General features: G+C 40.2%; 1 protein-coding gene across 1 annotated transcript in view; it reads right to left on the bottom strand.

The window, feature by feature from the left end:
- The window catches only part of FRMD4B (FERM domain containing 4B), a 198742-nt gene that overhangs the window by 77396 nt on the left and 105053 nt on the right, over positions 1–16293 (bottom strand). The window contains exons 6-7 of the mRNA XM_068981787.1: positions 2968–3024; positions 2132–2154 (exon numbers count right to left, since the gene is read on the bottom strand). Of these exons, the coding sequence (XP_068837888.1) occupies positions 2132–2154; positions 2968–3024 (80 nt within the window). The remainder of the gene's footprint in view (positions 1–2131; positions 2155–2967; positions 3025–16293) is intronic.

Genomic DNA, 16293 nt, shown 5'->3' with positions numbered 1-16293 from the left:
TTCATAGCGCCAAAACTACCCAGCCAAGTCTCATTTTCCTTACTCCCAATTTACAGATGAGGAAATTGAGGCTGAGAATGAGCACAGGGCTCATTCAATTTCATGGTGCTGGTTTCATGATTCCCCGTCCCAAGCTCCTTCTACTACTCAGCATGGTTTAGACAATTTCAAAACAATGTCCACCATTTCTTTAGTAATCACTCAGGAAAGCACCAGGAACACACTCAAATAAAGGAAAACGATTGACTTGGGTTTGGCCAGACTAACTCTCCAAACTTGACATCTTAGGGCTAAAAGGTCTGGGCTACCCAAGTACAGTTCTTTTAAAGACTTCTTCTGCCTCAAGCAAGCCATTTTCCCTAAAGGAGGTTTGCGGAATCAACCTTTTTCTCTTTCATTCTTTATACCCATGTAGGTCCCAAAAACCTCTTCAAAGGTTGCCAAGAGATGGGACAGGATGATGATAATGAAGAGGGAAATAATACTTTAATAGTTAATAATAACAGTCAACGTGTATACAGAGCTTGCTGCACCCCAGATACTGCCCTGGGCAATGTTTCCATACAGTTAACCTCACAACAGACCTGTGAAGGAGGTGCCATTATCTTGATGGGAAATGAGGCTCAGAGGGTGTCCATCACAGGCTTGACCGGGAGAAAGTGGGGGAGGAAGGGTTAGCAGTCCACAGACAGTGGAGTCTGAGTTGTTGGCTCTGAAAGCCCTCATTTATAAATCAACTTCAGACTCAGCCCCTAGCGAAGGAATTCCTTGCATATCTGATCTTCCTAGGAAATATGGCTCCTCCAGGGAAGACAAGAGTGGAGAACACAGCCTCTCTTGATGTTAACGACCTAGAGACTAATTTATCTTCTTTTTATGCCTTGACATTTTCTTTTAATTAAAAAGAATTATCAGGGAAGCTATCAGGGAAGATTTGCTGGAGAAGGAATAGGCTACCCACTCCAGTATTCTTGGCCTTCCCTTGTGGCCCAGCTGGTAAAGAATTCACTTGCAATGCAGGAGAACTTGGTTCAGTCCCTGCGTTGGGAAGATCCCCTGGAGAAGGGAAAGCTACCCACTCCAGTATTCTGGCCTGGAGAACCCCATGGACTATACAGAGTCAGACATGACGGAGTGACTTGCACTTTCAGTAATTTTTATGATTCCTTCAAAGCTTATTTACTAACCTAAAAATTTTTTTAAATCACAAAACAGAGCTAAAAGGACAATGCAGTGATTGGATCGTGTCATGTTAAGTGGAAGACTCAGTCATTCTACCAAATTAAATGGGCAGATGTGGAAAGTGCACCGAGTTTCTGAAGTGAAGCATGACTCTGTGACTGCAAGTTTTCAAGCCTGGAAGGCATGATCTGGTTATCAGTCTGTTAAGGAGCACACTAGTCAAAGACTTGGCGGGGAATGAATACTAGTGGATCTGTAAATAATCTACTGGTAAAGTTTACCCGGAGTAGAACATTAACACAGTACAGGCGAGGCTTTCAGCCGGTCATCAGCCTGTGCCCTGTTTCGAATTGGAGGCCTGGCCTCCACCTTTAACCCTTTCTACTACTCCAACGGCAACTATTGCATGAAAAGAACAGAATGGAGAGGACAGAGGAGGGTGAATTCAAATGTAAACACTCTCTGATGATTTGGCCAGTTAGGCAGTTAGGACCAGTAAGTGTCTCGGTGGCAACAATACAACTGTTAGGTCAAGTGTATGAAGGGTGAGGCCTCTTCAGGGCAGCTGCAAAAAGAAAGCCCCTATTAATCCCTTAACTAAGCAGCTGATGGATTTAATCTTTTTGTGCTTATAGTATATCGCTTCAAATACAGGATTAGTATAAGTTTAAAAAATCAGCACGGGTTACCCAAGCTTTTTATAGATTTTTTTCATTTGCTAACAGATGACAGAAGATAGAACTTTGGAGCATTTCTGAGAACAAGTTCTGTCACTCTGGCTTGGAAAGCTTCATTGCCTGGATTCATTCACAAAAAGAATAGGTTTCTATTTGAAGAGGAAAGAGACCTCCGTCTCTCGCCTAGGGATCTACTTTCTTTTGATTTTGCATCCATTGTTATTTAAAATAGCATTAAAAGCTGCATAGTTATATCAGAAAAGGAATCATACCTGGTGTAATCCCCTTTGGCTTCCTAAAAAAAAAAAAAAAGACAGATGATCAGTTTGTACTGATGTTAATCAAGCTAAAAGAATTTTTACTCTTGATCATTCTCTACTCTTAAAATGCCCGAGTTTTGTTTCGAATTTTTTTTTTCCCCACAAGAGACATCTTCCCTATTTACCACACTGGAGAACAATGTGGCATTTAAGACACTGGTATTACTCATTAATTTTTCTTGTTTGTATCAGACAAGACAAATCTATCTGAAAATGCATAGATGATTATTTCTCCTTTTAAGTTTCAAAGATCACGTGATAAATGCTTGTCTACCAGAGCAGCACCCTTTCTAGTCTGGATGCAGACCTTTTAAATCATTACACAGAAAAACCAACACATGCCATTTACTTTCTTTTTTTAAACCAGCATAGAACCCATCGTTTTTCTACTATGCATGCCTTTAAGAATTAAAGGGCTCTTTAACTCAACCCCAAGAAAAAGTATACAAAAGTTACTAAATTTAAATGCAAATTACAGCTGTTGTGACAACTGCCGCCTCCCAAATTCAAGTCACCCAGAGCTCTTTGCCAGGAATATGGTCTTAACAACGCTCCTTCCTCAGTGAAGTCTAAATTTCATTTTCTTCTGAGACACACAATGCCACATTCTCCCTCATCATGCAAACCTCACTAAAACAGAAAACGGTGGCTCACATCTTATTCTGGCAAACAACCAGGCGACTTTAGAACATCAGCTGCTGGCCCATGCAAAACTTTCAGAATTTCAGGCAGTTCACAAAACCCAATACACAAAAAGAGCGGGTAAAAAGCGGTTTGTCAGTTCTTACCTGTAAAATGAGTGCCGCTAACCTGAAGATAGTTTCGCTGTCTACTTCGATTTGCCCCTGTCAGAGGAAAAGGAAAGCATCACTGAACACAGGCTTCCCTAGGTCGTAGCAAACGGCTGTGGAGTTCGGGAAGCTGTCACAGCTTGGCACCTCCAGTTTACGATCAAATGCAGATCATACCATTCCAGAGGAAAGGGAGGGGGACATGGAGAGACGCTTCCAGGGTTAAGGGGAAGCCACAGCGTGTGTGTGTGTGCGCGCGCACGTGTGTGTGTGTGTGTGTGTGTGTGTGTGTGAGAGAGAGTTCGCGCTTTAATTAGCTGTGGAAAATTGTGTTTTGAGAGCAGTATTCTGGAAGGAACACACATGACTGAAAATTCAGACAGACTCTAAATGAATGAATAATTTTTATCTAAGTTCATTTTTACGCTCTGATTTTCTTAGTTTTCCTTCATCATAGCAATTATTTTGGTATACATACACAATGCAAATATTATAAAAAATGTAAGTTCCGCTTCTGTGTCAATGAGACTCTTGAATTAATATTTATAGTTTTATAGAGAAAACGTAAAGCCTTAAGAACCAGTTATAGCAAACACTTAAAAGATTAAAATTCTGTTGCTTTATACTGAAGTTTGATGAATCCTAATTTATCCCTTTCCCAGTATTTTATTTTTTAAGATCCCAAAGCAGAATAGGAGTTTGAGGCTGTAATTAAGGAGGAATACTTACTCAGGAAGGGATGCACAAGTGTGTGTGGGGGGGTGGGGAGTGGGGGTTGCCTCTATCAATAATACTCACATATACCTTCGTTTATTTTGTTAAATGTGATGACATAAGTAAATACCATTATTGCATTGTATGATAAATTCAATACTGAGTAGTAGACTAGGGTCATTATTTAAAAAACAATTTTTTTTTGTAGTAAGATGCTAGCTTATAAGCATTACCACAGGCTAAAACAATTTCATATAACCCTCTCCTGGTGTAAATCCTGTATAATTAGTACTCAGGCTGCATACTGTTTCAGAACACAAGTCTGCAAACTGCCCTGCATGTTTTCTTTCTCCTTTCTACCTGTTGAATCTGGGCTGAAGAGTTTTGTAATTACACAAAGTTTACCAGTGATAAGTAATTTAGTAGTTTTAAAGTAAATGCACATTAGATAGGTTTATAGAAGCAGTTAGCTCAGTGAGAATTTCTGGAAGGTTTCCAAATGACTTGACTGGGCTTCTCAAAAAAACGAGAAAAAAAAAAAAACAACTAGTAATAAATCTTTTAGAACTCATAAAATAAAAATATACAACCCCCAAATCGGGGATGTTACAATGTCGGCAGTGATAATTATCTGTGTTTCCCTTCTATTACAGAATGAAAACAAATTAACTTCATTTTCCAACATCTAAGTATTCCTTCTGAAACCTGAGGCAGAGGATCTGCTTCAAAGTTTTTTGCTTCAAAAGCTGACAGGCCCAGAGCCTTGGAATTCAAAGTTTGCCTATAATCTCTAGAAACAGTTTATAAAATCAAAGAAACAGGTTGATTGCAGAAATCCATTGGCCTCTGTCTTTCAGGCAAGAGACAACGGTTTTCTAATCTGGTGAAAGATGATGAAGCAGTTAATCCAACAGGTGAGGAAGGCGCTGATCAAGATTTAAATTTTAGAAAGGCTGAATCCCTTCTCTTCAAAGAAAAAGAAACTCATGCAGAGAGAGGTGAGCTTCCGGCGGCGGGGGCGGGGGCGGGGGCCGGGGGGGGGGGGGGGGCCCGCTGTAAAACATCTTTGAGTTTGAAATTAGACCTGACCTCGTTAAGTCAAATTTGTCTTAAAATTGGAGAGGAGATCAAGTGTGTTAGTTCAAATATTCAAGAAAAAAAAACAACTAAAGATGAATAAAATATATTGAAAATTATTGCCAACTCCTCTGCTACCCTGTGACCCCTTTGCTTCATCAGAATCTTAGATGAGTCATTTGAACACTATTTTACACACCAATTTAGTAAATGGAAGTCCAGCAGATAAAAAGACCTCAGATACTTTTAAGTAAGCTGCCAAATATTTCTCTAACTTAGAAGAGTCATTAAATATTAAAAATGCTGAAATGAGGAGCCGAGGTATGAAAAGTACCAAGCTGGGACAGCTCTAGAGTAGGGAGGCAAATAGGAACCTCACCTGTAGGTTTTTTCACCTACACAGTTCAGTTCAGTTCAGTTGCTCAGTCGTGTCCGACTCTTTGTGACCCCATGGACCGCAGCACACCAGGCCTCCCTGTCCATCACCAACTCCCAGAGTTTACCCAAACTCATGTCCGTTGAGTCGGTGATGCCATCCAACCATCTCATCCTCTGTCGTCCCCTTCTCCTCCCACGTTCAATCTTTCCCAGGATCAGGGTCTTTTCCAATGAGTCAGCTCTTCGCATGAGGTGGCCAAAGTATTGGAGGTTCAGCTTCAACATCAGTCCTTCCAATGAACACTCAGGACTGATCTCCTTTAGGATGGACTGGTTGGATCTCCTTGCAGTCCAAGGGACTCTCAAGAGTCTTTTTCAACTACAGTTCAAAAGCATCAATTCTTTGGCACTCAGCTTTCCTTATAGTCCAACTCTCACATCCATACATGACTACTGGAAAAACCACAGCCTTGACAAGATGGAGCTTTGTTGGCAAAGTTATGTCTCTCCTTTTTAATATGCTGTCTAGGTTGGTCATAACTTTCCTTCCAAGGAGTAAACGTCTTTTAATTTCATTGCTGCAATCACCATCTGCAGTGATTTTGGAGCCCAGAAAAATAAAGTCAGTCACTGTTTCCACTGTTTCCCCATCTAATTGCCATGAAGTGATGGGACCAGATGTCATGATCTTAGTTTCTGAATGTTGAGTTTTAAGCCAACTTTTTCACTCTCCTCTTTCACTTTCATCAAGAGGCTCTTTAGTTCTTCTTCACTTTCTGTCATAGGGTGATGTCACCTGCATATCAGAGGTTACTGATATTTCTCCTGGCAATCTTGATTTCAGCTTATGCTTCATCCAGCCCAGCATTTCTCATGATGTACTCTGCAGAGAAGTTAAATATGCAGGTGACAATATACAGCCTTGACATACTCCTTTTCCTATTTGGAACCAGTCTGTTGTTCCATGTTCAGTTCTAACTGTTGCTTCCTGATCTGCATACAGGTTTCTCAAGAGGCAGGTCAGGTAGTCTGGTATTCCCATCTCTTTCAGAATTTTCCACAGTTTAGTGTGATCCACACAGTCAAAGGCTTTGGCATAGTCAATAAAGCAGAAATAGATGTTTTTCTGGAACTCTCTTGCCTTTTTGATGATCCATTGGATATTATCTCTGGTTCCTCTGCCTTTGCTAAAACCAGCTTGAAGATCTGGAAATTCATGGTTCACGTATTGTTGAAGCCTGGCTTGGAGAATTTTGAGCATTACTTTACTAGCGTGTGAGATGAGTGCAATTGTGCAGTAGTCCAAGCATTCTTTGGCGTTGCCTTTCTTTGGGATTGGAATGAAAACTGAGCTTTTCTAGTCCTGTGGCTACTGCTGAGGTTTCCAAATTTGCTGACATATTGAGTGCAGCACTTTTACAGCATCATCTTTTAGGACTTGAAATAGCTCAACTGGAAATCTATCACCTCCACTAGCTTTGGTCGTAGTGATGCTTCCTAAGGCCCACTTGACCTCACATTCCAGGATGTCTGGCTCTAGGTGAGTGACCACACCATCGTGATCATCTGGGTCATGAAGATCTTTTTTGTACAGCTCTTCTGTGTATTCTTGCCACCTCTTTGTAATATCTTCTGCTTCTGTTAGGTCCATCCATTTTGAGCCCATCTTTGCATGAAATGTTCCCTTGGTATCTCTAATTTTCTTGAAGAGATCTCTAGTCTTTCCCATTCTATTGTTTTCCTCCATTTCTTTGCACTGATCATTGAGGAAGGCTTTCTTATCTTTCCTTGCTATTCTTTGGAGCTCTGCATTCAAATGGGTATATCTTTCCTTTTCTCCTTTGCCTTCAGCTTCTCTTCTTTTCACAGCTATTTGTAAGGCCTCCTCAGAGAGTCATTTTGCTTTTTTGCATTTCTTTTTCTTGGGGATGGTCTTGATCCCTGTCTCCTGTACAACGTCACAAACCTCTGTCCATAGTTCATCAGGCACTCTGTCTATCAGGTCTAGTCCCTGGAATCTATTTCCCACTTCCACTGTAGAATCGTAAGGGATTTTATTTAGGTCATTATCTGAATGGTCTAGTGGTTTTCCCTACTTCCTTCAAATTAAGTCTGTTTGGCCGCTCCAGCCACCTACACAGTGGCCCCAACACAACTGGTGGAGGAAGGCACCGGGGGGATGCAGAGGTAGGGTCCTTGAAAAGTCTCATCCCAGGAGGAGAGGACAATGCCTGGTCTGGCAAAGCCCCACATTCTTTTAAACATCTTAGCCCCTACCTCACCTTTTAGTTAACCACTGTCCTGGAAACCCAAGGCAACATATTTTAAGTTCCAGTACCGATTGTCAAGGTTATCTGACCTGTGTGTTGAGTTCATCCCAAACAATGGATGAACCAAGAATAATACGATTTTGCCTGGTTCTCAGTGCTTTCATATGGTGAAACTTAATTAAGACTTATACAGAACTCTAGAATTTCATGCCTGAAGGGTAAAAGTTCTTTAGAAACTGCAGTCTGCTCTTGGATAAAACATTTCTTTTACTTACAACCATGGCAACAGAGGTAACCTTATAGGTACTGGGCAAGCTAACACTTGAGAAAGGGATCACCTCAAAGACAGGGGTAATGGGATCCTTCAGTGGCTTTCCATGACTGTCAAGGATAAACAAAGAGAAGTGGAGGCTTGAGTCAAATGATGTAGCTGAATGCACAGAGGTAACATGAAATAGTACCAAGTGCTGGGGCTACACTCCCACTGCTAATTTAACTGGATTGTGGATCCCATCACTAGGGCACTGGGTTCAGGCTCCGCTTTGGACATCCTATCCTTGTCCTTGGCTTGTTAGCCCAGCTGACCAAAACATCAAGCTAATGAGGTGAACTCTAGGTTTCGATTCCCAAGCAGGTGAACAGAATAAACGTTTTAGAACTTGCAAAGGAACTTGGTGAAAACATGACTCCTGTGATTTTACATCCTCAGTGATGGCACTGAGGAACAGGAACGAGAAGTACACTACTCAATCTCCCAGCAGATGTTGACTCTGCACTCTTTCTGCTCTACCATGCATTAGTTAACTGAAATAGCTGAGACTCCAGTGCAAATCTCACCAGGAATCTTCTAAAAGCATGGTAAAAATGCAATCAGATGAGGCCAGAGAAATGACTCCAATGCCACTTACCCTGTTGGTAGGACAGCATATCACCATCAAACACACGTAATGACAGTAGAATGGGAAAGCTATTTCTGAAGACCCGGTCTGCATTTTCTGTATTGATAAAGTCCTCCATGTAAACTTATTCTGAACTATAGCAGTGAACATTAATAATCTGGTCACAGACATTAAGATTGAGAACTACTTGATAAAATGTTGAGAAATCCCAGTTTGTTTCTAAGTCTATTAGTTTAGGGTTAAATCTACAAAAAAAAAAAAAAATTAACTTGTAGAACATCAACAAATAAATGTAGAAGAAATGAAAGAGATAAAAAATTACTGTTTGCAACAATTATAGTACTGATGTACTGATTGATGCAGTACTGATACAGGCAATACACTTCAATAAATAAAAATAATGATTATTATTTTTTTTTTTTGCTATTAATCACTTGGTATTATCTTTAATTACAAAGACCTTTCCAATCACATCACATAGCGATCGTTTTATCCACTGCTCTGTTTGGCTGCCAATCTCTTATCTCTCTCTTCAGCAATGGTAAGGCGAATACCCTTTCCACGGGGAAGAGAGATCCATGGTTTGTTGCCTTTGCCAATAACGAAAATGTTCGATTTTTAACATATATATCGATATATATATTCAAATGCTATTCATTTGGTATATATTCAAATGCTAAGAAAACCAAGTAAAACTAATTTTATAAGAAAACCTAAAAAAAAAAATTGGGTGAAAATTAGAAGAGAAACAGGTCAGAATATTTACATAATCACAAAAGATTACTCCACAGGGGAAAATTAATTACAAAGGGGAAAACAGTAATTCTTCAATGGTGAAACCTGACAAGTACTATCCTACCCAAGGATGAGATATCACCAGTAATTAGGAAAACCAGCATCACGTGCCTTCTGAATGTATGTACTGAGAAGAGAGTGTGTGTGTGTGTGTGTGTGTGTGTGTGTGTGTGTTAGTCGCTCAGTTGTATCCCATGGACTGTAGCCCACCAGGCTCCTCTGTCCAAGAAATTCTCCAGGCAAGAATACTAGAGAGGGTAGCCATTTCCTTCTCCAGGGGATCTTTCGGACCCCGGGATTGAACCCAGGTATTCTGCACTGCAGGCAGATTCTTTACCACCTGAGCCACCAGGGAAGCCCTGGAAAGGATGTAACTTCATCTATATGCAGTGCTGTGCTAGTACATGTAAACGTTTCACAACCAGACATGGGGAAGGGGGTACAAGAACTAATCTGTAGAATTTGTGGATTTCCATGAAATCAACATGTAAACATTCCTACCATAGTGGATTTCAAGCTGTCATTATGGTATTACAGAACATAGCGTTGGGAAGTTATGTGAGAATTGGCTCTCATAGCTGGTACTGACTGACTCCAGCACACTGCTGGGTGGTATTCCTGCCAAAAATACATCACTAGATCTAATTATGAGGAACCTTGAGACAAACATCTGGCCCATACTCTTCGAAAATGTCAGTGTGATGAATGCCAAAGAAAGGCTGATGAACTATTTGCAAGCAAAGAAGGTTAAAGAGTTCTAACGACTAAATGCTGTGTATTACATCAAATGCTTGATCCCTCTGGATCAAGAGGGAAAGCTGTTATAAAGGTACTACCGATATAAAACTGAACTGTATGTTAGGCAACATATAGGTTCATGGTTAAGTGTTTTGAATGTGATCACTGTCATATGGTTCTATGAGAGATGTTCTTGATCCCAAGAGATGCACCGTGAAATATTTAGGGGTAAATAGTGTAACTTACTCGCAAATGATTCAGGAAAACAAATGCAATACATTTGGAGGTGTGTCGGGGGAGAGAGAAACAGTACAAATGTGGAAAATGTCAACAATTGGTGAATTTGGCTTGGCAAACATGCTGGCATTTCTTGTGCTATTTGTGCAACTCTTTTGTAAGTTTGAAATTATTTCAAAATAAAAAGCTTGTTAAAAAATGGATGTATTTTTCTGGAGTGTTGGATATCTATTTGTTTTGACTTCCTCTCCCTTATACCCCGACTTCCCCCTGCCCCCACTTTCAGACCATCTCATTCTTTTGGAGACTGCTTGCTTCCTTCTTCACTGGATCTAATGGAAATACAATCATCCTTCTGTGGGCAAGAGATGGAGGATGGTTCAAAGACTTTTCCCTAGGAGTTTTCCAAATTGGAACTAAGGGATCTCTCTGATGATGAATGACAATGGGAAGATGTGGACCAGAGACAATCAGTGACCGTAGATAGACAGAAAGGAGTGTCTTAATGTTGGTATTGACTGTATCCACTGCTAGGCTGGGCCAGACTTCAAAGTCCTGTTAAAGTTCAAAAACTGTAAAGAATGATACCTTGTTTGCTACCTACATGCTCTTACCTTGGTTTACTAGTAAGCCTGCAAACAGTGAGATTAACTAGTGGGATAAGGATACAAATGAATGAGTTGGTACTAGAGGATCCTGGGAGCCTCTCTAATACCTTCTGTGGACATGTCTACATGGAGGGAGGATTCTGCCAGGCCAGAGAAACCGGAGCAATTGGCTGACTACTTTTGTATACAATCAGGCAGGGAAGGGTCCACATAAACACTTAATACCTACTTACCATCTAACAAGACAGTTCTCACTAGGCCATTTCCTGGTGAACAGTGATAGGAAATGAAATTTCCTATTTTCTAGGAGTTATCATGCCCCTAAAGGGCCAGGCCATAAATACCACACTTGCACTCCCTCTTCCCCATGTGTAAATAAACCAGTATTTTCTCCTTTTTCATCCAAGCTAGTTTTGAGAGGCAATGTCCACAGAGGATGGTCTCAGTGAATATTGTTTCCATTCATTCTTTCAGATTGACAACTAACATTTTGAGTTAGATAATTTCTTCATGGTGTAGGTGGCCTGTCCTGTACATTGTAGAGTATTAAGCATCATTCCCAGCCTCTGCTCACTAGATTCCAGTAGCAGCCTCCCCAAGTTATGACAACCAAAAATGTCTCCAGAGTTGCCAAAGGGTTCCTTTGGGAACACGAATTGAGAACCATTGCTCTAGATTCACTAAGTTTATTCCTAGATTAAGCTAGAATCATCAGAAACCTACAAACCAGAACCAGAAGGATTTCCCCAGGTAAAACTCTTTTTCCTTTTTAAACTGTGTTCCAGCACCACTCTTCTGGCTTATGATGAGAAATGAAATAAGAAATAGGCCTCAGAAACTCATTATTTTAATAACTTTAGGTGTGTTGTTCAGGACATGATTCATTACACCATATAATATCCCTTTATGAGAACCCATGAGAGCAGTTTCTGATTCTTAGGATCAGTGATAACTATGTTCTTTTCAGCTGCTGCTTTGTTTTTAACCTTAATGACCATTGTGCATTATGTAACTGATTGTAACACTCTCGAGTGTTGGCTCTTGAGGGAAAGTGTATTTCAAATTTGTAGCTAAATGCTTTATACTCACCATGTTGAATGTTTTACACTAACCTTAACTTGGCAGCATCTAATTATTTCCACCTTTGTTTTCTCACAAATAATTCTTATTTCATCACTTAACACATTTTAGAGTATTTTTCCCCCTTTTTATTGAAGTATATATGGTAAAATGCACAACTCTGTGTAGCTTGATGAATTTTGATGTGTGTATATACTCACATAACCATCACCTGGATCAAGATATCAAATATGCTTACTAATTTTTTCACCTTAGGGAAATGTATATATATTTTATAAACCATATCAAATTAAAAAACTGATTTTGTTAATTAGAAAGGTGCAAAATAATACTGCAAAATTGTTTCAGCTTGTAAATTTTTGATTCCTAACCAACTTCAGCATTTCCCTTGCAACTGCCTATTATTTACTACTGTGAAATGACCCTTTTTTTCACTTACCTATTTGAGAATTTATTTTTATAACCTGAGCTACCAATATTAATGCTGTGTCTGGTGTATGGAGCAGAAATTGTGTCCTTCAAGCTGTTCCCCTCTGGCGTTCTCTCCTTCTCCTGTGAAGTCAGACTGGACTTGGGCCTCCCACACTGGAAGAATCTATGGGTCCTTGAGTATGTAATTTTTTTCTGAAACTCCTCAGTTCCTCCCTGAAAAATGGGGAGTGATAATATTGAAGTACTGAGTTGTTTGGAGCTAAATATAAAGCATTTATCATGAAGAGTAGCCCCTCAAGACTCTTAGTGTTACTCTCTCTGCACTGATGTTTACCGTGTTGCTGTTTACATCCTTATATATCATTATATCTACGGCTCGCTACTTTGGTCTGGGACACTGCTCAGTTTTCATGTAGTTCCATAACATTTAATCACTCTTCCTTTATACTATGTCTCAGTATCTGAGAAAGGCTTTAACTTTCCATAATAATCTTTGACATTCTTTTCCACTTATGTTTTTAAAAAAATTTTTAAAATAATCTCATCAAGTTTTTAAAAAGATAGAGTAATTTGTCTTCCTCTTTGGAACTATAACACATCTCTGTTGAAACTGCTCTAAAGTGATCATATAACATGAAGATCACCTACATTCTGTGTTAGGATTAATAATGTCTTTTACATTTTTCTATATAAATGGGCCACTTTTTTTCTTCATTCTATGAATCTGGTTATCCTTATGTAGGATTATTATTATTATTTTTAGTGTATTTAACTTATATTTAATTTCTTCACCAAAGCCAATAATGCTAACACACTTTGGCTAATTTATTTTTATTTCCTAGATACATAGTGAAATTGTAAATAATATTTTGGTTCAGTTCTTTGCAATGTATGGTGGTATAACTGATGGCACTGTACTAAAGAAGACATTTTACTTAACACATCAAAATAGCACTCCTTCCAAACATTGCCAGTGGACCAACTTAAGTTAGTTCTGGACTAACTTTTTGGTAAGGTCGACTAAAGCATACTACACACACGCACTATGGTACAGCAATTCTACTCCTAGGTACGCACATAACAAATATGTTTACATATGTCCTCTAAAGAGCAGGTGCTAGGATCGTTATGGCAGTTCTACTTGTGATAACCAAATACTGCAAGCTACCCAAAAGCCCATTTATGTAAATGTGAAAATGAAAGTTGCTCAGTCGTGCCTGACTCTTTGCAACCCCATGGATATACAGTCCATGGAATTCTCCAGGCCAGAATACTGGAGTGGGTAGCCATTCCCTTCTCCAAGGGATCCTCCCAACCCGGGGATTGAACCCAGGTCTCCTGCACTGTAGGCAGATTCTTCACCAGCTGAGCCACCAGGGAAGCCAATCAACTGTGGCATATTCATACTCTGATCTGCCATTCAGGGCGGAAGTGAATCAACTGGCTGCAACTACACACAGCAACATGAATGAATCTCATAAACACAAGCTATATGTTTAAAAAGTATAAACTGTAGGACTTCAGTGTTATAAAATACAAAATCAGCCCAAACTAATAAATGCTAATATAAGTCTTGGTAGTCGGGGAATTAATGACTGGAACAACATGTGAGAGACTTCTCACGTATTGGTGATGCGTGTTTCCTCGACAGTGATGCTAGTCGCATGTATGTGTTCAATTTGTGCAAGTTCATTGAACTGCACCCTTATATTACATACACTTTCCTGTGTGTACACTTTAATATAAAGAGAAGGAAAAAAACAGAACTACCAATGTTCCCTCAGTCTTTCCCATTTTTCCATTTTACTTAATGTCAGTTTGATCCTGAGTTGCTCAGGTCCAAGGTCTCCTTTGGGTAGAGTCGGGAATTGAGTAACTTGTGCTACTGTGTGTGGTGACCGCGTTGCCACCTTCGAATGCAGTATAACCTTAGTCATCTTCTTTATTGTCTTTCTCCATATCCACTATCACCTCTATGTAATAGGTTAAGATCCTAGGGCATGGGTTTTTATCTATTCTGGCCCTAGCTATATCTCCAGGACCTAGAACACTGCCTGGCAGACAGCAAGTACTCAGAATATTTGTGGAATATCAACTAGAAGAGAAGTGACCGAAAAAGTGATGAGAGGGAGCATTTTTATCTTTCTTTTTCAAAAAAGGAAGGATGTGTCCTGATTCACTCTACAGTTGATTTGCCTTGATTTCCAGCTATCTGAACCATGAGAACAACCAAGCGCAGGTGTTTCATGGGTGTGTATCACACTTTCAAAGACACAAGCAGTAGGACCAAAGTATCTGGATGGACTGCTTCTCAGAAACTAGATCACAATGAAGATAGGAGCCAAGAGAAAAAAGTATGAGAATGTGAATTAGTGTTGGGTTGTGGGAGGATAATAGAACTGAATATATGGATATGGAAATGAGAAAAAAGGATATGGAAATGAGAATAAGTGAATCAGACCATCTTTTTCCACGGTGGAGCCCAGGTTTGGTTTGTGAAATGCATGTTATTTTTTGGTGGACAGGTGACACATATTTTTGTTCTTGGAATGAAGTTCCAATGAGACCCTGGTTTCTAGATATCATTCTCCACTGGAAGCAAAAGGGCTGATTCCAAGGCTATGGCAGTGGGGGCAGTTAGAGGATCAAAATGAATGAGAGAGGAAATTAAAATACACTGAGGGGGAAAAAAAGTCCCTAAGTTGATGCTGATACTTAAAAATATTTTAAAAGGTAGAGAGGAGAAGACAGGAAAATTATTCTTTACAGATGACTGTTAATAAATATTGAAGGTGATAGAAATAGTGAATCACCATTTACAATGTATATCATACTACTAACCAGAGTACTCTTGAGAGTCCCTTGGACTACAAGGAGATCAAACCAGTCAATCCTAAAGGAAATTAACCCTAAATATTTATTGGAGGGACTGCTCCTGGAGCTCTGATACTGTAGTCACCTAATGTGAAGAGCTGACTCATTGGAAAAGACACTGATGCTAGGAAAGATTGAAGCCAAAAGGAGAAGATGGTGGCAGAGGATGAGATACTTAGATAGCATCATCGACTCAATCAGCATGAATCTGCGCAAACTCCAGGAGATGGTGAAGGACAGGTGAGCCTGGGGTGCTTGTAGTCCATGGGGTCACAAAGAGTCAGACAGGTCTTAGGGACTGAACAATAACAGCAACCACAGAACTAACTGGCTTAGGCAAGAATACCCCTGGAGGCCAAGATTACTGTGTCAAAGACTGTTGGGAAACAGGATGGTCAAACAGCCTCAAAGTGCTGACTCCAGACAAGTTAGTACTTACGAAGGAGAAAAGACGAAGAGAAATCTGGCAGATATTAGCTGCACCGTGAGGCTTGCAGGATCTTAGTTCTCCAACAAGGGATTGAATCCAAGCCATGGCAGTGAAAGTGCTGAGTCCTAACCACTGGACCACCAGGGAATTCCAGGCAGATACCACCTTAACCAAAAACAAAGCCGACTGCCATTGCAAGCCTCTTGTGAGAAACACTGAGAAAGACACAACGGCACTTATATAGTATTCTTGCCACAAAGAAATTATATTAGACTCATGGCTCTGAAACTTTCCTGTATAGTAGAGTTACCACGAAGGCCATAAAGAACAGAGGCCCAGACTCATGAAGCAAGATATAGTGAAACAGGGCAGCCTGTGGGTCTCTGTAGTTTCGCCAGTCTCTCAGATGATTCGGAGACATACCCAACATGCTGTGTGTCTGGAATCATTGAATTACACAAATCCATATTTCACAAGTAGGGAGACATTCTTCAAGGCAAAAGGCCTTTACTTTTAAAAAACACCAGAGTAAGAAAAGCCAAGGAAAGACTGGACATCTGATTCCCATTTTGGAGACTATAGAGTCATGACCAGAGAAGGCAATGGCACCCCACTCCAGTACTCTTGCCTGGAAAAGCCCATAGATGGAGGAGCCTGGCGGGCTGCCGTCCATGGGGTCGCGAAGAGTCAGACACGACTGAGCGACTTCACTTTCATGTTTCACTTTCATGCATTGGAGAAGGAAATGGCAACCCACTCCAGTGTTCTTGCCTGGAAAATCCCAGGGACGG

Source organism: Capricornis sumatraensis, chromosome 10 (assembly GCF_032405125.1).
Source record: "Capricornis sumatraensis isolate serow.1 chromosome 10, serow.2, whole genome shotgun sequence".
NCBI classification, from domain to species: domain Eukaryota; kingdom Metazoa; phylum Chordata; class Mammalia; order Artiodactyla; family Bovidae; genus Capricornis; species Capricornis sumatraensis.
Note: the sequence above shows the minus strand (reverse complement) of the source record. Positions and strands in the feature narration are given on the sequence as shown.